The sequence below is a fragment of the Mesoplodon bidens genome (genome assembly GCF_964165515.1).
Source record: "Mesoplodon bidens genome assembly, chromosome: 3".
NCBI lineage: Eukaryota > Metazoa > Chordata > Mammalia > Artiodactyla > Ziphiidae > Mesoplodon > Mesoplodon bidens.
This window is the reverse complement of record NC_138178.1, coordinates 177,376,950-177,404,368: the sequence shown is the minus strand read 5'-3', so window position 1 is coordinate 177,404,368 and position 27,419 is coordinate 177,376,950. Positions and strand designations below refer to the sequence as shown.

The window sequence follows — 27,419 nt, the reverse complement described above, 5'->3', positions numbered from 1 at the left end:
CATGGAGTCAGGCAGGACAAGACTATAAACTTAGGGTTAGTAGTCTTTGGGAGGCTCAAGTAGACATTTAGATTCTTGCAAAATGTCACTGCCTTTGTATCTTGCCATCCCGCTCCCCAAGTAGTACCTAGCAAAATCTACCTTAAGTGACTTACACTTTGGTTTTGAAATGTTTAATTTCTTGTGGTTGAAGCCTTATTAGTTTGTCATAAAACCATGGATTACGATCTCTATTACTACAGAGTGAGGGAGGGGTACAGGATGAATAACTGCTAAGATTGTTTCTAGTGCTAACTTTTTATGATGTCGTATTAGAGCTGAATAGAGGGGTCTCCATGCGAAAGCCCTCTGTTAGGGAAGCTCCTGGAGAAGCAGGTGGGTCTGAGCTGGCATTGCAGGTGAATTCTGAGATGGAGAGAGGCCAAGTGACCCAGACCGAGAATGGCATTAGAGCTATACTTTCAACAGATATGTTTGTGCCTCCATGATATGCCAGGGCACTGTGAAAGATACGAATGGCATAGGAGGGAAGGTAAACGAGGTATAAAAAAAGTGACATTCATCAGATATTTACACAACAAATATTTATTAACTCTTATTATATGCCAACACAGTGCTAGGCATTGGAGACTTAAAGACACTGATTCCCTGTCTTCAAGGCGTTTGTAGTCTAGTTGACAGAAACATTCAAAACAAGTACCTTGTGGGACCGAGTGTCCGAGAACACAGACTTTGGAATCAGGTAGGCCTGGGTCCAGCCTTGGCCCTGCCACTTACTCTGTGACCTTAAACAAGTCACATACCTGTTGGAGTTTATCTCCTCATCTGAAAGTAACAGTGTCTCTCAATAAATAATGGTGTGGCCATAGGGAGAAATAATATATAGCCTAAAAAAAAGGAGTAGAACTGTGTGAATTCTTGTGGAAAAATGCCCCAAATGTAGTGTTGGCTGAAAAACCCGTTTTCTACTTAATGTGATCTCACTGTAAAAAAGAAGAAAAGAGTTTTGTGGTGGAGAGAAAGCTCTAAAAAGATATATACCAGCTGTTTAAAAGTGTGAGTCATTAGGGGGACTGTTTTTTATTACATCTGTTGTTAGACTCTAAAAAAAAATTACGTGGGTGTTAATTAGCCACCTAAAAAATAATAAGGATAATAGAAAAAAAAGAAAAAACCCCAAAGAAAAACAAAAACCTCTTCCCAGGATTTCTGGCAGGATTGAACAATATTATGCATGGGGAATGCTCAGCATGAGGTCTAGCACATAGTGTCAATCAGTAAATGGGTGCCGTTACTTTTATTGCTGTTCACAGCAGCTGAGGAGGAAGATGGGTGCTGGACCGCAGAACCCTTGAAAGTTGAAGTTACGTTCTGTGGTTTGAATTTCCAAGGTCAGTTGACTCCTTGGATGTAGGATCTTGATTGTCCTGTGGGTATCCTTGGTTATCCCACGGGGCCCAGATCTGGTGACTAGGGTCGTCGTGGTCCATGAGCTTTTTCTGGCCTTGGCTGAAAGAGAGAGACCCACAGCTGGGTGAGGTGTGCCAAACCTACACGCCAAGCCCATCCCCTCCCCTCATTCTCTTTTGAGGATAGGAACACTGTCTGCCTCATCTTGAAGGGAGGGAGAGAGGTGGCCTACCAAGCTGTGATATCTGTCCTAAAGGAGACCTGGGACTCTCATGGGCCTTGTAGCTTTTGGAGTCATCCCTGGGTTTAGATTCGGACCTTGAGTGACGTATCAAGACTCTCTTGGGGGCTTCCCTGGTGGCGCAGTGGTTGAGAATCTGCCTGCCAGTGCAGGGGACACGGGTTCAAGTCCTGGTCTGGGAAGATCCCACATGCCGCGGAGCACCTTGGCCCGTGAGCCACAACTACTGAGCCTGCGCATCTGGAGCCTGTGCTCCGCAGCAAGAGAGGCCGCGATAGTGAGAGGCCCGCGCACCGCGATGAAGAGTGGCCCCCGCTTGCCGCAACTAGAGAAAGTCCTCGCACAGAAACGAAGACCCAACACAGCCAAAAATAAATAATAAATTAAAAAAAAAGACTCTCTTGACCCTGCTTCTTCATCTGTAAAATGGGGATGATGCTCCTACCTCTTTCACTTGCATGTCATAAATGGTTCTTTTCCTTGTTTCTGTTGGATTAAGGGTGGAAAAGAATTTTTTTGAGGTAGGATTGATGAGTCATTTTATAAGGCTTACTTTTAAAAAAAATATTTATTTTATTTATTGCTGCGTTGGGGTGGCTTCTCTTGTTGCGGAGCACGGGCTCTAGCCGCACGGGCTTCAGTAGTTGTGGCACTCGGGCTCAGTAGTTGTGGTGCGTGGGCTTAGTAACTCCACGGCATCCCGGACCAGGGCTCAAACCCATGTCCCCTGCATTGGCAGACGGATCTTAACCACAGCGCCACCAGGGAAGTCAGGGCTTACTTTTCATCTGCTGGTGAAGTAGATAGTTGGAATGAATCTTCATGAAAAAAAAAAAAAAAAAAGATCTATTCTGTAGTTTTCATTTTCTCTTTTGTCCTGATTTTTAAAATATTTGTTGCTTTGTGGTACTCTTCTCTTGGGAGTGTTTTGTTGCAGATGAAACAATGTAGTTTTCCATAGGTGTGGTTTATACTGGGTGCCCATACATCCAGGTGTGCAAGAGAACATCTTGGTTTTTGCCTTTTGTCCTGGCATTCTGTTTTGTTAGCTTTTTTTTCCCACTCAGAGTCACCATGTTTGGTTCTTAGTTATATGGTCACCTAGTTATATCCCAATTGAATGCCTTTTTAACAAATAGTGTCACTTAGCTTACATTTTTCAGGATCCCATTGATAGTCATGGAGTCATTTTCAAAATTTATTATAGGTCTGTTTTCTGATCAGCTACCCTTTATAATTTGCACTTGATAATGTGTTCCTGTGTCAGTTTTGTTTCATGGTTCTCTTTTGTAATTTAATTTCAATTCATTTCTATAATTTTTAGTTCTGGCGTTTTTCTAACTTTTTCAGTGCCCAAAGTTGTTGCCAGGTATTTAAATAAATAAGAAAGGGAGGAAATTAGATTTGAGAGAATATTGTATGTCAGACTTCTTGGTGGACATTTCACAGACCTTCTCATTCAATATTAAGTAAACAGTGTAACTAAATAAACTGCTGAAAGGGAGGCAGCCTGCTGGGCTGAGAATTGAGAGACCTGATTTCAGTCTTGGTTTTGTTACTAATAAGATTTATTAACCTTGACAAATTATTTCCTTCTCTGGGCTTCTGCTTCCTCATCTGTAAAATGGGGAAAGAGTGGTGGTTAGGTAAGGCTCCTTTCTGGCTCCAAGATTTGATGACTGATCTTTATGATAGCTTACATTTGAAACTCTCGGCATATCCCTTTTAATTACATTGAATGCTTTTTTTTTTTTTTTTTTTGCGGTACGCGGGCCTCTCACTGTTGTGGCCTCTCCCATTGCGGAGCACAGGCTCCGGACGCGCAGGCTCAGTGGCCATGGCTCACGGGCCCAGCTGCTCCACGGCATGTGGGATCTTCCCAGACCGGGGCACGAACCCATGTCCCCTGCATTGGCAGGCGGATTCTCAACCACTGCGCCACCAGGGAAGCCCGCATTGAATGCTTTCATGAATGGATTAAGAAGCAAGTGGTTATTTACTCTAAAATAACTCAAATTACCAAAAAATTTTTTTATCTTTTCTTTTTCCCCAAACAACTTTACTGACTATTGAAAAAAAATTGAGGCACCTGTGTACTGTCCTCTCAGATTTGCAGCTTAAAATGTATGCTTTTTGTAGGACTGGTATGACTGTTACCTCAGGGAACACAACATTTTATTTTTGTGTTAAAATGTGGATCCTTGTGAGATCACTCTGAGTGCTGAGCCAACAATAATACGTTAACTGTTTTTGTGGCCAGAGGGGGAAGAAAACTCTTTTGTGGCAGTGTAGGGAGATGATAAGACCAAAGGAAAGGTGATCTGTCAACCTGAGCCCCATTTCCTCTCTGCTTCTGGATGGAGACAGTTGGAGCTTTCAACTTGGTACAGAGCTGGGACTTCCATGTGTTTGTGGAACAGAGTTGCTGAGGCCCTTGACCCTGTGGGGTGGAGGGAAAGGGAGGTAGGTCTCCGTAACAGGATGATCCTGCTTCTCACGTCTTGTGAAATGCTGGCCCTGAAGTGGGTTTTCTTGCTGACCTTTTCTCCCTACTTCCCTCCCACTTTTGCTTTTGGTTTTGTTTTGCTTTTATGCTCTCTGTGCCTGTTTGCAGGTAGAGGACTAGTCAAGGCCTGGGAGGCAGTGTGGTACAGGCTTTCGGGAGCCAGGCAGACTTGTGTGTTCACATCTGAACTCAGCTACCCAGGAACTGCTGTGCCTCGGATGAGCGCTGAACCTTTTTTATACCTCAGGTTTCTCATTTGTAAAATGATAGTAACTTTAGTAGTTGAGTTGATTTTGGTTGCAAGTACTTTCTAAAATCTTAGAAAAGGGACTTCCCTGGTGGTCCAGTGGTTAAGACTCTGCGCTTCCAATGCAGGGGGTGTGGGTTTGATCCCTGGTCAGGGAACTAAGATCCCACATGCTGTGAGGTGTGGCCAAAAATTTTTTAAAAAAATCTTAGAGAAGAGGGGGTTTATTGGAAGGATGCTGGAGGGAGAGCTGAACAATGGAATCTTCAGGTGGAGCAGGAACTGGGACGACTCTGGGGACCTTGGCATCAGGGGTGGTGGGCCCCCTCTCTACGGCACAGCCTCTTTCTCTGGTAGTCAGCATCCACTCCATCAGCAGATCCATCAGAGCTGCCTTCACAGTCTAGCCAGCTTCTATTCTGCACCACCTCCGGGATTCTCCCTCTCTCCTGGATTCCTGGGTTCGCCTTCTAAGGGCCTTCCTGTTTCTGTGCTTCTTCACCCTCAGTCTGTTCTCAACAAGGCAGCCGAGTGAGTCTGTAAATCATGATGGTAAAACATGACACTTCCTAGCTGAACTCTAAGGACTTCCAAGCTCCCTCTGAGCAGAAGCCTAATTAGTAGTTTACCTCTCATCACCTACTCTTCTCCCCTTGAATTTCTCTGCTCCGGCCAAGGTGGCTCCTTGTTGATTCTGAATCGTACCAGGCATTCCTTCTGCCTCAGGGCCTTTGCACTTGTTCCCTCTGCCTGAATGCTCTTCTATCAGGCTGTCTTCAGGCTCACTCTCTCACCTCCTTCCCGGAGGCCTTTTCTAACCACCTTACTTAAAATTAAAATTGCCTTGTTCCCAGTCTCCTTTGCCTGCTTTGCTTTTCTCCATAGTATACATCACCACCCACCATACGATACATGTTCTACCTACTTATTTTGTCTCTTTCCTCAAACTATAATGAAAACTCCACAAGGGCAGGAACCCTGTCTGCTTTGTCAGTGCTGAATCTCCAGCGCCTGGCACACAGCAGGCACTCAGTGGATACCTCTGGGACGAAGAACATTTTTCATCATGTATCTTCCTTAGTTTGAGTCAGCAATGGCAAGAGGGATGGGCATGTAAAATAAGCCTGACCCCTGAAAACTTGCCAAGTGTGAGTCCCAGAGAAGAGGGGAGAGAATTGTCATCTGAAAGCCATCCCAGTTGGGGTCTCTGAGGTTGCCGTGAGGACTGAATGGTGTATGATTGCCTAGTAGGGGCTAAGAAAATGTTCATTCTTTTCTCTTTCTGAAAACACATAACTTTCTGATGATATTAATACTCAGAAATTCAGTCAGATCTCCATAATAAAGCTTTTTGTTTGGAAAGGTAAAAATTTGGATGTGTGATAATAAGAAAACTTACATGCAGCCTCATGTTGTAATGAGTGATGGAATACATAATTCTCTCTTCAAAAGGAATGGTTTTGAAATTTTGCAAATTGTACACAGGTTTTTATAAAGGTTCTTCTGGTATCTGAGCAGATGCAAATCTCAGGACCCAGGTCAGGTCAAGAAAGAGGTGAAGACATGGAGTGGGAAGGCATCAGTTTTCAGTTCAGTCTTTGTTAGTAGGAATTTTTTCCCAGAGGCAGTCTAGGCTGTGGAGTACATTCATCTTTGGATTTTATAATGAGTCTCTACTAATTTACTGTTTTGTATTCATACTTAAAATGATTTGCTTTTCAAAGGAGTGTGTACATTATATATTTGAAGTGAGTTCTTCCATTATAAAAAAATAGTTTATGTTTCTGTCTGATAACTTTTGAATAGAGATTGTTTCTTACAGTTTCATAGGGATGAAGAACTTGAATAGTTGTTTTTTTGTTTTGTTTTTAAAGGTGTTCACTGCTTTGTTCCTGAACTATTCAAGTAGAAACTTAAGCTTTGGAGTCAGACACTCTTGGGTCAGACACTCTGGCACTTCTTAGTCACATGACCTTGGGCAGTCCTTCAGTCTGTATGCAGTGACACGATCATCCTAGCACCTAGCTCCATAGACCTGTTGGGAGAGTTCAGAGATATAAAACGGGTAAACAGAAGGCCTGTCTGTGAACATAGTAAGCACTGAAATAATAGCTATTTTTATTATTAATAAATTGTAAAAGTCCTTTGAAGTATCTTGTTATAAACTTCATTCTGATTTTAAGCACCTAAGATATGTCAGAACTAGCATAATTTGAAAAAACAAAAAATTGTAGCTCTGTATGTGTCCTACTTCCAACAAGCAATTTTCCTAAGCATAACATACTGACAAGGCATTTATTATGAAAACTTGTTTAAAAACCTTGAGGTTTCTCCTTTTAAAGTTGATGACGAAACTTAGGCAAGTCTTTTTTTTTTAATAGTGGGTTTTATATGGAGATTAGTAAATTGATGTTTAGTTTTTCTTTTCATAGTGATTTCTAGATCCTGGTTACGGTTGTTATTGAACAGTGCTAACACCAAACTTTTTCTTCCATGGAACTCACCTAATTAGGTGAAACTTTATCCACCATATCACTCTGCTGTAACAACAGTGGTCTGTCTTGTTTCATTAGGACATCTTATCATGGTTCATGTCATTAGTGCCTGAATTTAGATTCCATGAGGCCTAAGGGACATCTATTGAAGTATTTTTCCTTTGTAAATGGCATAGATAATCTCCAGGCACTGGGACTTTTGTTTTCTACACTTGAGTTTTGCTTAGTTTTCTAAAGATGAGAAATATTTTGAGAATGGTACCTCAGAGCATTATAGGCAAATTCAAAGTAGCATCATGGTTTTTAAAAGCTGGCTCAAACCTGAAAGACAAAATGGACGGAGTCATTTGTAAAAAGATAGGAGGGCTATTGGACTTACTTTTCCTTCATAAATTGTATTGTGATTTTGTACAGATGATGGTATTTGCTATGGTGTCTATACATGTGATTATATTAAAGTGTTCTTCAGAGATATTACTAATTATCCTTGTTTTGAGCTTTGTTTTCTGCTGGCAAAAGGATTAGTACTCAACTTTTGGTATTAGCAGACATGAAAAAACAGGATTTGTACAATTATAAATCTTTATTACTAGAGAAAAGAAAAATATATACAAGGAAATGATATAATATTGATTGATTGATTGATTGATTTATGGTTGCATTGGGTCTCTGTTGATGCACACGGGCTTTCTCTAGTTGTGGCGAGTGGGGGCCACTCTTCGTTGTGGTGCGCCAGCTTCTCATTGCGGTGGCTTCTCGTTGCGGAGCACGGGCTCTAGGCATGCGGGCTTCAGTAGTTGTGGCACATGAGCTCAGTAGTTATGGCTTGCAGGCTCCAGAGCACAAGCCCAGTGGTTGTGGAGCACGGGCTTAGTTGCTCTGCGGCATGTGGGATCTTCCCGGACCAGGGCTCGAACCCATGTCCCCTGCATTGGCAGGCAGATTCTTAACCACCGCGCCACCAGGGAAGTCCCATAATATTTATTTAAAGTTGTTTCCATTGGGAAAAATATTTTACTGATTGTATAGGTTGAATAATTGGTATAGCTAGATATTTTTTAAATACAGCTTTATTGATATGTATTTCACATAACATTCACTCCTTTGAAGTATGCAGTTTAGTGGTTTTAACATATTCACAGACCTGTGTAACTGTTACCACTATCTAATTTTAGAACATTTTCACCACCCCAAGAAGAAACTCTGTACCCATTAGCAGTCACTTCCTATTCCTCCTTCCCCTTATTCCCTGGCAACCACTAATCTACTTCCTGTCTCTATGGATTTGCCTATTCTGGACATCTCATGTAAACGGAATCACACAACATGTGACCTTCTGTATCTGGCTTCTTTCACTTGGCAATGTTTCTGAGGTTGATCCATGTTTGTAGCATTCACTTCATTCCTTTTTATGATCAAGTAATATTCCATTGTGTAGATGGATATACGACATTTGTTTATCCATTCATCAGTTTGGGCTGTTTCCACTTTTTGGCTGTTATGAGTAATGGTGCTATAAACTTTTTTGTTCGAATTTTTGTGTAGACATATGTTTTTAATTCTCTTGGGTATATACCTAGGAGTAGATAAATGTTTTTAAAAAATACACACAGGAATATATTTTCTTGAATTTTACAAAGAAATATGTAGAAAGAAGAAGACTTATTCTGAAAATTGTTGGTACACCTAATTTAAAATTTTGTAAGGTCAAGAAAATTTAATTAGAACATCTATTAGTGAGATCATCTTTTTTTCTTTTTTTTCTTTTTTTTTTTGCGGTATGCGGGCCTCTCACCGCTGTGGCCTCTCCCGTTGCAGAGCACAGGCTCCGGACGTGCAGGCTCAGCGGCCATAGCTCACGGGCCCAGCCGCTCCGCGGCATGTGGGATCTTCCCGGACCGGGGCACGAACCCGCGTCCCCTGCATCGGCAGGCAGACTTTCAACCACTGCGCCACCAGGGAAGCCCCCGTGAGATCATCTTTATAGTTGAATAATTAGAAAAAATGCATGATTCTTTGTTCTGGTTCCCTTGTATGATTAACTTTGCATTTTAGATAGTTTCAACTGTAGACACTAGATAAAATTTAGTTAATTGAGAAGTTATTTAATGATGGGGAGTATATTGTAAGTAGAAGGTATTTATTAAAATTCTGCTGTTTTTCTTTTTTTCTTTTGAAGTGGTTTAGAGTAGTGGTTCAGACCCTAGCTTTGGAGTCAGTCAGACCAGGGATAAATCCAATCCTACTCTGGCATTTATTAGCTCAATGACCTTGGACAAGTTATTTAACCTCTCCAAGCCTCCTTTCCCTAATCTGTAAAATGAAAGTTGGTATTTATCAAAGTTGGTGTGTGAATTGAGAATGTGTGAAGTGTGTGTCACAGTGCCTAGTAATAAGCACTGATAAATGTTGATGGGAGTGCTTTTCCCCCAGTATAGTGATTTTTCATTTAATCCTGGGGGGTTTCATGAGACTCTGAGAGCAGTTTCTTCCAAACTTCTTGGACCGTGACCCACACCAAGAAACACCTTTTACAACGTGACCCAGTCTTACACACAATCCTGTATCTCTCTATATGGATATATGTAGTCAGAATCTCAGGAGACAGCACTCAAACTTTACCATGTGTAGTGTATTGTTTTATTTTTTATTTTAAATTAATAGACTCTTTTTTAGAGCAGTTTTAGGTTTACAGAAAGATTGAACCCCAACAGTTTCCCCTATTATTAACATCTTGCTTTAATGGGGTACCCTGTTGTAATTAATGAACTAATATTCATACATTATTATTAACTAAAGTCCGTAGTTTACATGAGGGTTCACTCTTTCTGTTGTACAGTTCTGTGAGTTTTGACAAGTGTGGAGTGTCATTTATCTACCAATATGGTATCATACAGAGTAGTTTCACTGCCCTAAAAAATTCTTTTCCTTCCACTTACTCATCCTTCCTTCCACCCTCAACTCCTGGCAACCACTGATCATTTTACTGTCTCCACAGTTTTTTCTTTTCCAGAATGTCATATAGTTGGAATCATACAGTATGTAGTCTTCTCAGACTGGTTTCTTTCCTTTAGCCATGTGCTTTTATGTTTCCTCTATGTCTTTTTGTGACTTGATAGCTCATTTCTTTTTATCAATGCATGATATTCCATTTTCTGGATGCACCACAGTTTATTTATCCATTCACCTACCAAAGGATATCTTGGTGACTTCCAAGTTGTGGCAGTTATGAATAAAAAGCTACTGTAAACATTCGTGTGTAGGTTTTTGTGTAGATAAAAATTTTCAATTCATTTGGGTAAATACCAAGAATCTTCATTGCTGGATCTCATGGTAAGAATATGTTTAATTTCGTAAGAAAATGCCAGACTGTCTTCCAAAGTGGATGTACCATTTCATATTTCCACCAGCAGGTTCCTACTGCTCCACATCTTTGTCAGCATTTGGTATTGTCAGTGTTCTGGATTTTGGATATTCTGTTAGGTGTGTAGTGGTTTCTCATTGTTGTTTTAATTTGCAATTCCCTAATGACCTCTGATGAACATCTCTTCACATGCTGATTTGCCATCTGTGTATCTTCTTTGATGAGGTATCTGGATCTTTTGTTCATTTTTTGATTGGGTTCTTTGTTTTCTTATTGAGTTTTAAGAGTTCTGTGTATATTTAGGATACAGATTCTTTATCAGATATGTGTTTTATAAATATTTTCTCCCAGGCTGGTCTTTTCGTTCTCTTTTTTAAAATAAATAAAGAAATTTAAAAATTATTTATTTGTTTGTTTATTTGTTTGTTTGTTTGTTTCGGCGCGGGCTTTCTCTAGTTGCGTTGAGCCGGGGCTACTCTTCGTTGCAGTGCACGGGCTTCTCATTGCAGTGGCTTCTCTTGTTGCGGAGCACGGGCTCTAGGTATGAGGCCTTCGATAGTTGTGGCTCGCGGGCTCTAGAGCGCCGGCTCAGTAGTGTGACGCACGGGCTCAGTTGCTCCACGGCATGTGGGATCTTCCCAGGCCAGGGATCAAACCTGTGTCCCCTGCATAGGCAGGCAGATTCTTAACCACTGAGCCACCAGGGAAGTCCCTTTTCATTCTCTTAATACTGTTTTTTATGTATTTTTTTAAATTTTTATTTTATATTATAGTTGATTTACAGTGTTGTGTTAGAATACTATTTTACATTGTTCTTCTCCATTAAAAAACAAAACTGGCCCTGAGGGCACTAATTGATTATACAGCACATGAGTAGGTCACAACCTGTGGTTTGAAAATCAGTTCTGCTTCCGTAATGTTCACATGGACAATGTCAGTAAAGCAACTATCATTCTGAGCAGTGATTCTCAACACTGATGAACAAGGGTGTCATAGTTGATACTGCTCTGTTCCTATTTTAGAGGATTCTTTAAGTTTTAGTGAATAGGTTATATTTGGTCAGTTGCATCACCTCCACACATGGTATGGAGTAATAGCATATCTAGACATTACAAGAAACTTCATGAGTTTTGTATTTCTACAAGGTTTTAGACAGGTTCCCTCAAAATGCATATGCTTTTAAATACTGAAGGAATTAAGTAAGTAAGGTGAAGGGAAGCTAAGATGTATATTTTGTATTCCCAGGAATAGTGTGTGACCAGATTTCACCAATTCAAGCTGGTGAGAGGAAATTTTTATATGATGGAATATATACTTTTAAAATATTAAATTATTAAAGCAAAGGGACTTCCCTGGTGGCACAGTGGTTAAGAATCCGCCTGCCAATGCAGGGGACACGGGTTCAACCCCGGTCCAGGAAGATCCCACATGCCACGGAGCATCTCAGCCCGTGCACCACAACTACTAAGCTTGCTCTCTAGAGCCCATGAGCCACAACTACTGAGCCCTCGTGCCACAACTATTGAAGCCCGTGCGCCTAGAACCCATGCACTGCAACGAGAAGCCACTACAATGAGAAGCCCGTGCACCACAACGAAGAGTAGCCCCCGCTCACCACACTAGAGAAAGCCTTCGTGCAGCAATGATGACCCAACACAGCCAAAAATAAATAAATAAAATAATTTTTTTTTAAAAAAGGCAATGGGCTTCCCTGGTGGCGCAGTGGTTGAGAGTCCGCCTGCCGATGCAGGGGACATGGGTTCGTGCCCCGGCCTGGGAAGATCCCACGTGCCACGGAGCAGCTGGGCCCGTGAGCCATGGCCACTGAGCCTGCGCGTCCGGAGCCTGTGCTCCGCAACGGGAGAGGCCACAATAGTGAGAGGCCTGCGTACCGCCAAAAAAAAAAAAAAAAAAAAAAGGCAAAAACAGTGACTTAAACTAATTGATATGGTTACTGAGGATCTAATTTAATGGTCATTTAACTGTATTAGTCTCTTATGAGTAGATGCTACTTAAATATTTAAATGTATCTGCCCTTTCAAGAGTGTTAAATATTTACTTCTTGCTTATTTAGAAAAAAATTCTTCATTGATCTTGAAAGCCTAGTTCTAGTTCTTTGCCAAAATAACACAAATTCCAATTATGGAAATTGAGCGTAATATCTTACCAAATTATTCGTTCTTTTTCTTTGGAGTTAATTCGTTTCCCCAAAATTTGCAGGAGTAGGGGTGGGTCTCCACCCCCTCCCCTGGCACCCTGCAGTGCCACCTTGTGGAAGGAGGGAAAACTTTAACAAGGGATTTCTGTGATGTCTGGTTTTGAGTAAAGTCTGCCAAATATCATATGCACGTGTACAGGCTTCTGACTTTTACACTAACATTTAAAAATTTTTTTTTAATTTATTTTTTGGCTGCCTTGGGTCTCATTGCTACATGCAGGCTTTCTCTGGTTGCGGCAAGTGGGAGCTACTCATCGTTGTGGTGTGTGGGCTTCTCATTGCGGTGGCTTCTCTTGTTGTGGAGCACGGTCTCTAGGCGCACGGGCTTCGGTAGTTGTGACATGCGGGCTCAGTAGCTGTGGCTTGCAGGCTCTAGAGTGCAGGCTCAGTAGTTGTGGTGCACGGGCTTAGTTGCCCCGCAGCATGTGGGATCTTCCCGGACCAGGGCTTGAACCTGTGTCCACTGCATTGGCAGGCGGATTCTTAACCACTGCGCTACCAGGGAAGTCCCCAACACTAACATTTTAAAAAGATTTTTATCCTTCTTCTCTCTGATGTGGAGTAACTCAGTGATTAGGGGGGTAAAATATTGGTCTTTTTTTTTTTTTTTTCCTATGGAGACCTTGAAGATAAGAAGGCAAGACACCTACCCTTTGTGACTCAACCTATTTTAAAAAGAATTTTTTTATATACTTTGGGGAGTTTATTGAGTGCCTACTATGTGCCAGGCTTTACTCCAAGCACTAGTGATAGAGCAGTGAACTAACTAAAATCCCTGCTCTCAGGGAGCTTATGTTCTAGTGGGAGGAGACAGAGGATAAACAAATAAATAAATGTACAACATAGATCAGGTGGTGATGAAAACGAAGAAGAAAAAAAGCAGGCTGAGATAGAGGAGTGCTGTTTTAGATAGGTTGGTTAGGTGAGCAAATGTTTTAAAGGCTCTACTATGTAGATGACTTACATTAGTGATAGATTCCCAGTGATTTTCTTTATGTAGCTCAGATGTTCTTGAGAGTGAGGAGAAGTTGACCTCTTAATCTGATATGGTTATGCAGTTAGCTGCCTGCTAGGCTGCCTCCATCTTTTTTTTACTGAGCACACTTATATTTTACTCAGGCACTGAGTTAGAGAACACAGGTCCTGCCCTCAGTGGCCTTATGGCCATTCTAGGTTTTTTTTTTTTTAACAACTTTAAAAAAATATAAAAATATGTGCAGCTTGAGATACACTTAGATGATTTCAAGAGCAGGTGGTGGGTCACAACGCATTCCTGTGAGTCACAAACACTGTTCCAGTAGAGGATGTAATCATGAAAACCATTGATAATTTACTGTAAGAATGTTATGCCAGAAATAGCCACAGTCTGTTATAGGAGAGCAAAAGAGGAGGCCCTGACTCACATTGGGTCAGGATGGGTAGACAGTGGCGTCAGGAAGTACTTCCAAGAGGAGGTGGACATTTGCGGACGATGGAGGACAGACAGGCGGGCAGGGTCTGATAGCGTGACTTGTCTGGGCAGAGGGAACAGTTTGAAGAAAGGCATATAAGGCATCTTATCATCACGTGCTATGCTGCTTACAGCACATAGTATAAATCTTTGTGTGGTTTTCTAACTGTAGTTAACCACATCTTTTATTTTCAACATATTCATCTTTTAGGAAGAATAAACATCAACTTCTTTTTTTCTTTGTTTTCTTTGTTTTCTTAGTCCTTAACCCTATTGGGCTTCATCTCTATACACTATTAAGAAAGAAAAAAAATAACACTACCCATTAGATTGTGACATGCTATCAGTTGTAAGATATATTGTGATTTCAAAGATATTTTTAAAAAGTGCATCTAGGATTAATACTTATGATATTTGTGTTGGAGATTCTTCAGTTTCTTTTAATCTAAGAAAATACTTGCTAGAATAATGGTAGCAGTCCCATGCCTTTTCAGCTCCAATTTTAGGGGTTGCTCTAGGGAAGTATGTACCATCCAGGTCAATGCCAGCTTAATTTATCTGGAGAGCTTTTAAACCTGTCATGATTATAATGACATTAGCTTTGATTGAGTAGTAGAGATTAGGGGAAATGGATTTTGCTAAGATTAGGAAAGATAGGGTTTACTAAAGACTATAAAATAGAATTAAAAACTGAAGTAATGTGTAGTGACTTTCGGATAAGTTATCTGGGAGTTCTTAGCTTTCAAACATAAATGTTCAGACTCACAACTCTGCCATTCTGCCCCTCCTCCCCTTCCCCCATCATGCTGGACATATTCACGAGCTGGAAAGTCTTGGTAATTCAAAAGTGTCCCCGAAGAGTGTCACGCCATGGTTCATTCTGACAGCAGGCTCCTAAAGAATTCTGCTTTCCGAGCAGAGAAGCACAAGCCATGCCTTTACGGTGCCACTATGTGCCCATGGTGGGTGATGAGCATGCGAGACTGGTTCTGGCCAGAGGCCCAGCTTCCAGAAGCAGATGGTTGTGTAAACCTTCACTAGCTCACAGTATGGAGAACAAATCATGGATCCTGTAGTAGACACAAGTGGTACAGGATGAGGAATGAAAAGGCTGAAGAACTGCGGAAAACGGGACCCACTCCTGGTTATTAGTGAAATGTAGTTACAGCACTTAAAGAGAAGATAATTTTTTAAAATATTCTCACTGATTTGAAATTTTGATTTATAAACTGTGGTTTGGGAAAATATATTATTAGATCTTAAAGAGCATAGGCTATGAGGGGACTTCCTGGGTGGCCCAGTGGCTAAGACTCTGCGCTCCCAATGCAGGGGGTCCGGATTTATCCCTGGTCAGGGAACTAGATTCCACAGGCCACAATGCAGATCCCGCATGCTGTAACTAAGACCCGGCGCAGCCAAACAAACAAACAAATAAATAAATAAATTTAAAGCATAGGCTGTGAAATCACATGGGAAAATATTTACCATTAGAAGTATAAAATAAATATGAGTAAACAAGAATAAAAATATATTCCAAGGGCTTACCTGGTGGTGCAGTGGTTGAGAATCCGCCTGCCAATGCAGGGGACACAGGTTCAAGCCCTGGTCCGGGAAGATCCCACATGCCACAGAGCAACTAAGCCCGTGGGCCACAACTACTGAGCCTGCGCTCTAGAGCCCACGAGCCACAACAACTGAAGCCCGCGTGCCTAGAGCCCGTGCTCCGCAACAAGAGAAGCCACCGCAGTGAGAAGCCCTCACACCGCAACAGGGTAGCCCCTGCTCGCTGCAACTAGAGAAAACCTGTGCACAGCAACAAAGACCCAATGCAGCCAAAAATAAATAAGTAAATAAATTTATTAAAAGAAAAAATTCCACTTGTTCTGATGAAACTGGTATAGCATTAAGGCCCTTCAGTTCTGGACTTGTTTGCACTGAATCCAGGAATCACCTATTTTATTCCAAATTCTATATATTCCAGGGCATTTATGTTAGTATTTAAAAGACCCCCAACTTTTTTTTTTTTTTTTTAGCAAATCTCATTTTTAATTCCAATCACACATACCCATCATTTTGGCATTCAGTGCTACATATATATTTTACATAAAAATCCCATTTCTTGAAGAGGAGGAACAAATCCTTACATGCTTCTGGTAATATCATTTTCCACTAAAAGTTTGATGTCTTTTAAAGAACATTATTTTCCACTTGTTAAAAAAATAAATATCTTTCAAAGCACTTTAAAAATATAAAAAATTTACATGTGTTATGATGTTATAATTTATGGGGTTAAATAAATGCAGTGTACTCTTCAAAAAAAATTTTTTTTTTAAACTTTATTATAAGGAGAGAGGGCATTTTATAACAGCAAAGTCAGAAATTCCCCATCACTCAGATAATTTAAATTTATCCTAGGCACATAATAATGCAGCTCAAAACAACCTTAACAAAAACAGCCAAAACTTCTACTATCCCCTCCCCCTTCACTAGTATGTCCTAACAACTAAACTTTAACAAAAGGAGGGAAGGAAAAAGATCACGATCTCACAGTCCCAGAATTTCCCATTTCCCCCAAACTTAAAAGCCAACAGTGGCCATAAAAACGTGAGAAAGTGAGGGGTTCTATATGAAGTTACAGATTAAACTGAATGACAGATGTAAAAAATAAACTGAAAAGTTTAACAATGCTTAAAATGAAATCCGCTTATTACAAAGAACAGACTTTAAAAACGTTTAACATCATTTTAGCTTCATCCTAATGAAGCAACCATGTTAAAACAATGAAGACAATGACTCATATTTTTCCTTATTAAACTCCTGATCATTGTTGACTCCCATCCATTTCTAGTATTCAAATAATGATCTAAACACAGCTCAGATGGAAATAATGTACTTACATTGGCACAACAGGAGACTTCCCAATATTTTATATTTGAAATAACCATTTTTAATTAGCCTATTAAGAATTTTAAAACTAATGGTCACGTTTTCAATTCAACAAGTCTGTGGGTTAGTTTGCTTTTTGGTTTGTTTGTTGGTTTTGGGGTGGAGGTAGGGACTAAAATCAAAACACATTACTGGGCCTCCCTGGTGGCGCAGTGGTTGAGAGTCCGCCTGCCGATGCAGGGGATACGGGTTCGTGCCCCGGTCTGGGAGGATCCCATATGCCGCGGAGCGGCTGGGCCCGTGAGCCATGGCCGCTGGGCCTGCGCGTCCGGAGCCTGTGCTCCACAACGGGAGAGGCCACAACAGTGAGAGGCCCGCATACCACAAAAAGAAAAAAAAGAAAAAAAAAAAAAAAAAAACAAAAAAAACACATTACTTCCAGAGCTGACAATAATATTGTAATATACAAGTCAACCTTCAAATTCCAGATTTGCTTTTTTCAGCCATGCCTTCATTTTGATAACAAAAGTGGCCTCCTGTGTGTTTCTATCAAGTCCATTTATAACACCTTCAACATAGAGGAATGATAATTTCTCCCAAGTTCAGTTGGTATGGGTTGGGGAGTGGGCACCATGTAGAGCTAATGGGAGCAGTGTCCCGTGGTATGAGAGCGCAGTTTCTCACCTCACCAGCACCTTCTCTCAATGCCACCTCCCTCAACACAGTAGAGTGTCATTCATAATTTGGATTTTTAAACCAGAAGGTTGTTTTGGTCAATCCAAAATAACCCAAAGAGCTTGCTAAAGTTACATCAATAAGCAGCTTTTTATAGAAGGACTGAAAGAATTAAATAGAAGGCACAGTAGCACTGTAAAGCTTTTTCAGATCATGATAATCTTTTTGTGTGTATATATGGAACCCAAACTTTCTTATTTGTTGTTAAAAATGTCTGATGAGGGCTTCCCTGGTGGCGCAGTGGTTGGGAGTCCGCCTGCCGATGCAGGGGACGCAGGTTCGTGTCCCGGTCCGGGAAGATCCCACATGCCGCGGAGCAGCTGGGCCCGTGAGCCATGGCCGCTGAGCCTGCGCGTCCGGAGCCTGTGCTCCACGGCGGGAGAGGCCACAGCAGTGAGAGGCCCGCGCACTGCAAAAAAATAAAATTAAAAAAAAAAAAATGTCTGATGAACAATCCGAAAATCCTTATTTGTCTTCTTTCCCTTTAGTTTTTCTGTATTCCATCTCTCGAAAACTGGCCAGAATCTTGTTTTCTCTCTTTCGTCTCTCTTCTTGGTTAAAGGATGCAAGGGCTCTCTTCTCACCAGCACTATAGATCTGGTTCTCTTTTCGCAGTCGCACAGCCTCCATTCGGCGATGCCTGCTACCACTCATTATGTAACCCGAGCTTTCAAATGATGCAATTTCTTCACTTGTCAAGCCAATTTCACCTCTTCCTGGGATACGTTTTCCAGCTTTTACATATTCAGCCATAGCTGCACCTTCCCCAGGTAACAGAGCATGGCCATAGTTCAAAGGTTTATCATCTTGAGAGGCAAGTGTTTTGGGATCCTCTGGGCCAATCAAATCTGAGGGTTCTTCAGGCTTCCAGGGATTCTCCAGAAACTCGTCTTGGGACTCTTTAGAACTTGAATCACTGGAATCTTTTCTGCTCTTCTTAGACTTCTTTTTCTTATATTTCTTCGATCTGCGTTTCTTCTTCTTTTCCTCTTTCTTGGCTTTCTTTGCTCTCCTTTTTGTATCTTCATCACTGGAGTCTGTTTCAGAATCAGAGTCACTGTCACTATCATCAGAATACTTCTTGTGTTTTCTTTTAGATGATTTTTTCTTCCTCCTTTTCTTGGACCTTTCTTTTGAATGACTAGACTTCTTCTTTTCTTCTTCTGAAGTAGGAGCTGAAGTGGTGCTTTTCTTTGGCTCTTCGTCCTCTACTAGTGTATGTTCATCAGAGTCTGGTTCTGGATTCTTTGGAGAAAGTCCCCATACTTCAGGAGCTCCCAATTCTCCAATCCTCTCTCTTTCACTTAATCTCTTCTGCCGCAGGCTCTCTTCCCTCTCCTTGTCCAGGAGGCTAGGCCATGGCTTGTCGCTCCCGTAGGGGCGTGAGTAGCCGCCATAATAGGCGGACGAGGAGGCAGAAGCGAAAGGGGCGCCCCGCGGCGCGGAGGGCCGCTGTCGAGAGCGTGACCGCGAGCGGGAGCGGTAGGACTGGTTTCGGGAGCCTTGACTGGGGCCACTCAGTTGATGGCTAAGGCCATTCCGGTCCCCGGACCGAGAGCAAGAGTGCGAGCGAGAGCGGCGGCCCCGCGGGGAGCGAGAGGATCTGCTGGGCTTAGGGCTCTTCGACGAACTGCGATGCTTCGCCCCGGAGCCCGAGGCCTCCCACTCCGAGCTGCGGGAGCCAGACACCGGAGCCATAGCTGTTGCTGGGTCCCCAAAGCCGTGGGAGAAGGGGGCGCTCTCGCGAGCTGGGAAGATCTCCGTTGCCTTGGCTCCCAGGACCAGCAGCCGCGACACCACCCGAGCCCGAGAAAACCTTGGAAAAAACCAAGACCCTCAACTTTTAAAGATAAATTCCTCTGTGGGTTAGTGAGCAGAAATAACTGTTTTATCCTAGAAGAACCGAAGGAAAAGAGATTGTTGAACAGACTGGATGTACCTTAGATCATGAGTAGTGTTTCCTCAGTTCTGTGGTATGGTGGAGGTTTTATATTTTGTCTGTCATTCGTGAAGTCGACCACATTTCACAGTGCCTCCCATACATCCGATACTGATCAGGCAATGGGAACAAAAGATTCAAAAGTGAATTGCTTGGAGGCACGTAGGGCCTAGTGTGATGTAATAAAGATGTTTGTGAAGAGCTACTGGATCACAAAGGAAGGAACATGTAACCTCCCTGGTGAGAGGAGGTGGTGAAGGGAGGTTTTGCAAAGGTGGTAGCGTATGAGCTGAGTTTTGAAGGGTGAATAGGAGTTTACAGGCAAACAGGAAGGGCACTGGGGCAGAGGGACAGCGGCCTGAGAGAACTTGGACTTGAGGGAGCAAGGTTCATTGTGGGAAGGCACTAGGACTGGAAGGCTAGGAAGGCTGTGAGGAATCTCTTACCCGTGATAGGAATTTGCAGTTTATCCTGTAGTCTAGGCTTTCTCGGAGGGCATTCTCTGGAAATCCAAGCCCCATAAGAGTCTCTGGGGGAGAAAAGTTAGAGACTCACATGAACATTACAATGTTAGACTCTTGAGTGCTCAGTAAAGAAACCAGTTTCCTGTTTATAAACCCGAAGAAATGTTTTGGGAAGGATTGCTATTAGGCAGTGCGGGGCTCCTGAATATTTTAAGCAAGGGAATGACTTCAACTGATTTACATTTAGGAAATTAACTGGCGACAGTGAAGGGGTAGGTTGGAGTAAGAGGAGATTGGTGGCAAGAGAACAGTTCATAACTATCACTAGTTTTGGTAATAAAATCTGGCCGTCAGTAGAGATGTTTAATCTCAAAATTTAGGAATTTAGGACACTTCTAAGAAAAAAAAATTTTTTTTTTTTTTTTTTTTTTTTGCGGTATGCGGGCCTCTCACTGTCGTGGCCTCTCCCGCCGCGGAGCACAGGCTCCGGAAACGCAGGCCCAGCGGCCATGGCTCACGGGCCCAGCCGCTTCGCGGCATATGGGATCCTCCCAGACCGGGGCACGAACCCGCATCCCCTGCATCGGCAGGCGGACTCTCAACCTCTGCGCCACCAGGGAAGCCCGAAAAAAATATTTTAACAATGAACTAAAATACTTGGTTGACAGCAGGGATTTTGAGAGGAGAATTTTGGGACAAATGCAGATTTTGTTTCTGACTTTGATCAAAGATTAAACAAATACTTTATAGTACTGTCTCTGATCAAAGAAAATTTTTGGTTTAAATTTTACTTTAGGAGTAATGTGTTTTAAAAATCCCTTATGATACAACCTCTTGAGTTCTTAGATCAAAGTGGTAGGGTTTTTAAAAGTTTTTTTTAAATAATGCTGGACAATTTTTATTTTTTAATTTTTCAAATACATTATAATGTACCTTCATTTAAGGACCATTTTCATTTCTTTTACTGTGGTATATTATTTCTTCAGTCAATTTTTAAAAATAAATTGGATTTTTGGTCTTTCTGGTACTAGTTTTTAGGAGCCTTTTATATATTGAGGAGATTGGCTTTTTATATGTAATATGAGTTACAAATATTTTTCCCCAGTTTTTTTTTTTTTTTTTTTTTTTTGCTTTGTAAAAGATCCCTGTGTTTTATTACTTGAATATATCTTTTTCTGTGGTGTCTGGTTTTTGAGTCATAGGTAGAAAGGGCTCTGTACTCCAAGGTTATAAAAAGGAATTTACCCAGTTTTAGTCTAGAATCTTTACAATTTTGTGATTTATATTTAACTATTTGATCTATTAGGAACTTATGCTTGTGTATGATGTGCAATATGAACCCATTTTTTTCCAGATGGGTATTTTAATTGCTCAGGCATCATTCATTATATAGTCTTTTCCCTCCCTCCTCAGTTTTGAGATACCTGCTTCATCATTTACCGTTTTCTGTTTCTGGACTTTATAATTTGTCCCATTGATCTATTTATGTGCTGTTGCCATACTGTTTTGAGGCTTTATAATATCTAGTAGTGCTAGTTTCTTTCTAATACTCCTCTTTTGGCATTTTCCTGACTTGTCTTACATTTTAGTTTTTCTACATGAACTTTAGGATCAGCTTAACCTGTCCCGTAAGCATTCTGGCAGGGCGGAGTGGCAGTGGGGGAGTGGGGTTGGTGGGGGGATCACTTTTAATTTACAGATTAATCTCTTTATTGATGGATGACTCTAAGTTGTAGCTTTAATTTAATCTTTCTCTTACAGATGATATTAACCGTGTTCTTGAGCAACAATGAACAGATTTTAACAGAAGTTCCTATAACACCAGAAACAACATGTCGGGATGTTGTAGAATTTTGCAAGGAACCTGGAGAAGGCAGTTGCCATTTAGCTGAAGTGTGGAGGGGAAATGGTATGTATTAGGCTCTATAAAGATGACTAAGTACATGAAATCCAGTGTTTATTGAATACAGAATGTTGTTTCTGGTTCTTTGTTATCTGAGGTAATAAGGAATTGAATAAAGTAAAAACTATTCTGTCACATGAGGATAGGATGTTATAAATGCTGTTTGCAAAAAAGTGTGTTCTGTGATTTGACCCTCACCGTAGCCATGTGGAAGAAGCTGGGAAAGCGGATCCGTTCTCGTGTGAAGGCTTTCTGACATCACTGCTGACCAAACGAGAGTTCTCTGACCACTGAGACCTTAAAGTGTTTTGTTTGTTGCATGTCAGGTTGTTCATCTGCTTTTCTTCTCCCTACGATAACTTCACTAAGACAAAAACATTATCGTGTTCCCCTGTGTACAAAGCCTTTTAAATAGCAAGTGCTTGTTTATTAAGTTGAGAAGAGTTAATACTGGCTCTTACATTTAAGGATTTGTCAGCTAGCTGGGCAGAGATGATCAGTGTAGGTAATATAATTACCGAATACAGAAAATTCTGCAAAAAAAATGTGGACTGTCACGGAGGGGTGGAATTGAACTGGGATAGGATACACCAGGCGAGGGGAGCAGTGTGAGGGAAGGACAAGAGAAGAGCATGGACAAGGCGTGCTCCTCAGACAGCACTGAGAGGAGGGGGCCCGGGAGGGTGGGAACTAGACTGGCAAGGCCACCTGCTCCAGCAGCGTGTGGAAGGAGGTAGCTGTGTGCATGGATGGGTCTGAGTCAGGAAGCAAGAGAGTGGTCAGTTGGTACATGCTGTGTATGAGGTGGGCGTCCAGATGGATGTGTTTAAAGGACACTTAGGGATAATCAGTGAATTCTTGCACTTTTTAAAAATAATTTTTTAATTGAGGTATAATTGACATACAACATTTTATTAGTTTGAAATGTACTACATAATTATTTGATATTTGTATCTATTGTGAAATGATCACCACAGTAAGTCTAGTTAGTATCCATTGCTGCACACAGTTACAGAATATTTTTTCTTGTGATGAGAACTTTTAAGGTCTACTCTCTTAGCAACTTCAAATATGCAGTATGTTTTTTTTTTAATTAATTTATTTTTGGAGGCATTGGGTCTTTGTTGCTGTGCACAGGCTTTCTCTTGTTGCAGCGAGTGGGGGCTACTCTTCATTGTGGTGCATGGGCTTCTCATTGCAGTGGCTTCTCTTGTTGCAGAACATAGGCTGTAGGTGCACGGGCTTCGATAGTTGTGGCACACAGGCTCAGTAGTTGTGGCTCACAGGTTCTAGAGCACAAGCTCAGTAGTTGTTGTTCCGCAGCATGTAGGACCTTCCCGGACCAGGAATCGAACCCATGTCCCCTGCATTGGCAGGCAGATTCTTAACTACTGCACCACCAGGGAAGTCCCTGCAGTATGTATTGTTAACTCTGGTCACCTTGCCGTGTATTACATCCCCAGTAAGAGTTCTTTATATATTGTAGATACAAGTCCCTTGTTAGGTGTATGATTTGTAACTATTTTCTTCCAAAGTCTTGTGCTTTTCATGTTATCCTTCAAATTCAAAGTAAAAACTTTACGGACGCATTGAGAGAAACTTGACTTTGATACATGGTGGATTATTTACTAAAGTAGACGTAAGAGTCCAGTTCCTCAGTTACCGGTCTGCTATCAGCTACAGGAAGCGGGGTGTTAAGTAATTTCAGTTTTTAGAGGACTGATGTTAGAGCCTGGTCATCCCATCATTGTCTGCTCTTCTCTAGCCTCTTAGCGCTCTTGCTTGCTGTGGCTTGCTGTCACTTTGTATTCCATTAGTCTGGGAGAGCCCCGTGGTCCCTAGCTGCTTGAGTCACTCAGTTGGTGCAGTCCTTGGCTCCAGGGCCATCTGAAATCATAACCTGTGGTCTAGCCTCATCAGGAATGAGGCCTACCTCCTCGGAGCACAGAGAGTCACAGCCACTGCTCCCACTGTCTAGAGCAGTCCCCAGCACCCACGCACCTTTGCTTCTCATCCCTTCCTGAAGTCTCAGAGTGCGTTAAGGGTCCCTCCCCTTTGCTCCAGTACTGTCATTGTATTTATCAAAACATAATATAGTCGCTTTCATCTCTCTCTCTCTTATTGGACTAAAACTCCTGAAGACAGGAACTTGTTTGTTCACCATCATACCGCCAGTGCCCAGCCTGTGTCTCATAATAGGCCCTGAGTAAACACTTAAATCATCGAGTAAATTGGAGCAGCAAAGCGAGGTCTTGAAGAGATGGTGGTGGATGAGATTCAAAGGAAAGGGGAAAAGCACAGCCTTTCTCAGTCTTTTTTACCCCAGAGGAACCCTTAAGGTAATTTTCAGATTTTGGAGAACGCTTTGCATAAAAATTACTGCATCCATAACACATGGTATACTCATGTCATCAGTATTCAGAAATATGATACTCCAATGTAATTGTCAGTGCCTTTGAGAAGAGAGTATTTCTCTGTGGATCTGTGTATTAGTTTGCCCAGGCCGCCATAACAAAGTAACACAAACTGGGTGGCTTAAGTAAGAGAAATTTATCTTTTCACAATTCTGGAGGCTAGAGGTCTGAGATCAAGGTGTCAGCAAGGTTGGTTTCTCCTGAGGCCTCTCTCCTTGGCTTGTAGACAGCAGTCTTCTCCCTGTGTCTTTACATGGCCTTCCGTCTGTGTGTGTCTGTGTCCTAATCTCTTCTTAAAGAGACACCAGTCATTTGGATTAGGGCCCACCCTAATGACCTCATCTTAACTTATTACCTCTTTAAAGATCCTGTCTTCAAATAAGGTCACATTCTGAGGTACTAGGGGTTAGGACTTCAGCATATGAATTTGTGTGTGAAGGGACACAACCCAGCCCATAACAATCTGTTAACTTGGCCAGCTTATTATCCTGATCTTTTTGTGGTTCCCTTCCTCACAGAGTATGTCAGCTCTAATGCAAATCAGGAGTGTAGGTAGGACCTTCAGTTTTTCTTTTTGTGAAATTTCCTGCTTGATTTTCTTTTTGCCTTATCCAAGAATGGCTGAAAGTCTTATCATAGATTTCTCCATTACATAAGATTCTAATGAGGTATAGTATGCTATTAATTCTACATGATACATGTGGGGTAGTTTTGTTTTCACTTTAAAACAGAAATAACGTTTTAGTTAAACCTTCTTATTTAAGAAAGGTAGTGAAGCTTAGCTTGCTTTTCTTGAAGTTAGTCTTTAAAATTTTTTTATTTATAAAGGGAAACATTTTTTTCAATAACTGGCTTTAAGGCAAAATTGGAGTTTTAACTTTATAAAGTTATGCTCAAACTTGGTAGATTTAAGTGAAGATTGTAAACTGATTTTAATTAATGTGAAAAAAATTTGTAAGCCAAAGCAATATGAATAAAAATATGGCGTAAGACACAATTTTATGTAAAACCAAGGGACACGATTAGGCTTAAACATGGGCCTCACAGCTATAAAACTACAATATACAAGTTCTTAAAAATCTTTTTTATAGGCCTATATCCATAAAAAGTGTTACTTTCAAAACTAAAAATGTGGAATGATATTACTTCATTAGTGTCCAATTTGTGCTTGCTTTTCGCTGTACAGATACTCAGTTCAGAGTTGAGCTAAGCACACACAGGTTTCCTTTTCAACTGAGATGAGGTGATTTATGTCCTTGCCCTTGATGTTAGTTGAATAGACAGAGCGTGTGCCTGCATGTGTAGGAGGACGACACGGCAGCAGCACCATGTGCTGCACTTGTGTGAATGTGGGGTTTTCTTCCTCACGGAAGTCTGGCACTTACCTAGGACTGAACCGTAAACCACACCTTGAACGTATGACGAGGCTGCAGCTTGCATAGCTCCTTCTCTTGGCTCAGTGTCGGGTTCTCAGGCTGAGCAGGAGGAGCCTCTCGCCCAGACATACTCCTGTGTTGAAAGGAGCCAAAATACTGTTCGGTTTTGTCCTGCTCCTCTCCCACGCCAGGCCGTTTTCTGTGAGCCTTGGAACTTGCCGATATCCTTTCTCGCTTTCAAGCACAAGCAGCAGTGGGAACATTTCAAGATTTCCTTTTAATTGAGATAAAATTCACATAGCATAAAAATCCCCATTTTAGTGTACAACTTCGTGGTTTTCAGGACATTCTCAGTGTTGTGCAACTATTTCCAAACTCTGAACCTCCCCATTCCTTCCTCCCCCAGGCAACCACTGTATTACTTTCTGGCTCTGTGTGTTTGACTGTTGGAGGCATCTCATATAAATTGTATCATATAATATGTGACTTTTAAAAAAAGTTATTTATTTATTTTTAATGTGTGACTTTTTGATCTAGCTTTTTTCTCTTAGCATGTTTTCAGGATTCATCCATGTTGTAGCATGTATCAATACTTAATTTCTTTTTTTGGCTGCAAATATCCATTGTATGGTATACAACAGTTTATTTATCCTTTCATCAGTTAATGGACACTTGGGTTGTTTCCACTTTTTGGCTACTATGAATATTGCTGCTGTGAACATTCACATACAAGTGTTTGTGTGGGCTAGCTGTATTGCCAGCAAGTGCGTTGTCAAGCCCTTTATACCTCTGATTGCCACCTGTAACATTTTAATGAATAACAAGATTCGGCCAATTTGTTAATGTTCCTTTGAAAGAGTGGGAGGCATACTGCTTCATGATAAATATACTAAAGGACATTGTTTTCACTGTTCCCCATTTAATGTTGCAAAATTGCTTTTATCTTTACTTCTTTGTGTTTATATGTTACCTAAATTATTTCCCCTTCATGGTCTTGCTTTCATTTCATTAAAGTTAAAATTCAGTGCTTGTAATATCCTTGAATTCTAATATATGTGTACATTTATTTTAAATTATTTTTATTCATTTTTTACTTTTGGTAGGAGTCATTTTGCTTGTTCCTGGGAAAAGTAAGATTTTTTGTTTGTTTGTTTTTTTCCTAGAGCGTCCCATACCCTTTGATTATATGATGTATGAACATCTTCAGAAGTGGGGGCCACGAAGGGAAGAAGTGAAATTTTTTCTTCGACATGAAGATTCCCCAACTGAGAGCAGTGAACAAGGTAGATAAGTGCTTTTTCCCCCATTTGCTAATTTTTGCCATAAAAGTTAATTTAAACATTAAATTAATTAAAATTAATTTAAGGATTAACAGGAATAAATATTAAATTATTCACATGATTTTCCCCCCTTCACTAACAAGTGGTGAGAGGGAGAGTTGGTATCTCACAGGGTTTTTTGACCTCTGTTATTGCAGTTTATGATTATTTCACACTTTCAGCCTCCTCAGGATCCTAAGTTAGTCACGTAATTCACTGAAACGTGTAAGGGGACCTGCTGTTGAAAAGGATTGCTTTTGATAAATATCACATGGATGAAATCTCTAGATTTTAAGAATAAATGAAACCATGAAAGGATCATAAAAATTCTGGGAAATATATATATATATATATATATATATATATATAGTATATATATGTGTATATATACACATATATGTATATGGAGAGAGAAAGAAAAACAGAAAAACAAGAACAAGACCTAAGTGGGG

General features: G+C 41.1%; 2 protein-coding genes across 2 annotated transcripts in view; one reads left to right on the top strand and one right to left on the bottom strand.

Moving 5' to 3' along the window:
- PPP1R13B (protein phosphatase 1 regulatory subunit 13B) overlaps positions 1-27,419 on the top strand; it is an 88,718-nt gene that overhangs the window by 14,606 nt on the left and 46,693 nt on the right. The window contains exons 2-3 of the mRNA XM_081227182.1: positions 21,717-21,864; positions 26,812-26,931. Of these exons, the coding sequence (XP_081083308.1) occupies positions 21,717-21,864; positions 26,812-26,931 (268 nt within the window). The remainder of the gene's footprint in view (positions 1-21,716; positions 21,865-26,811; positions 26,932-27,419) is intronic.
- On the bottom strand, positions 17,595-19,263 carry LOC308613529 (NF-kappa-B-activating protein-like). Its single transcript, XM_081227178.1, has one exon. The coding sequence runs from the start codon at positions 19,248-19,250 to the stop codon at positions 18,018-18,020; it is 1,233 nt and encodes a 410-aa protein (XP_081083304.1). The 5' UTR covers positions 19,251-19,263; the 3' UTR covers positions 17,595-18,017.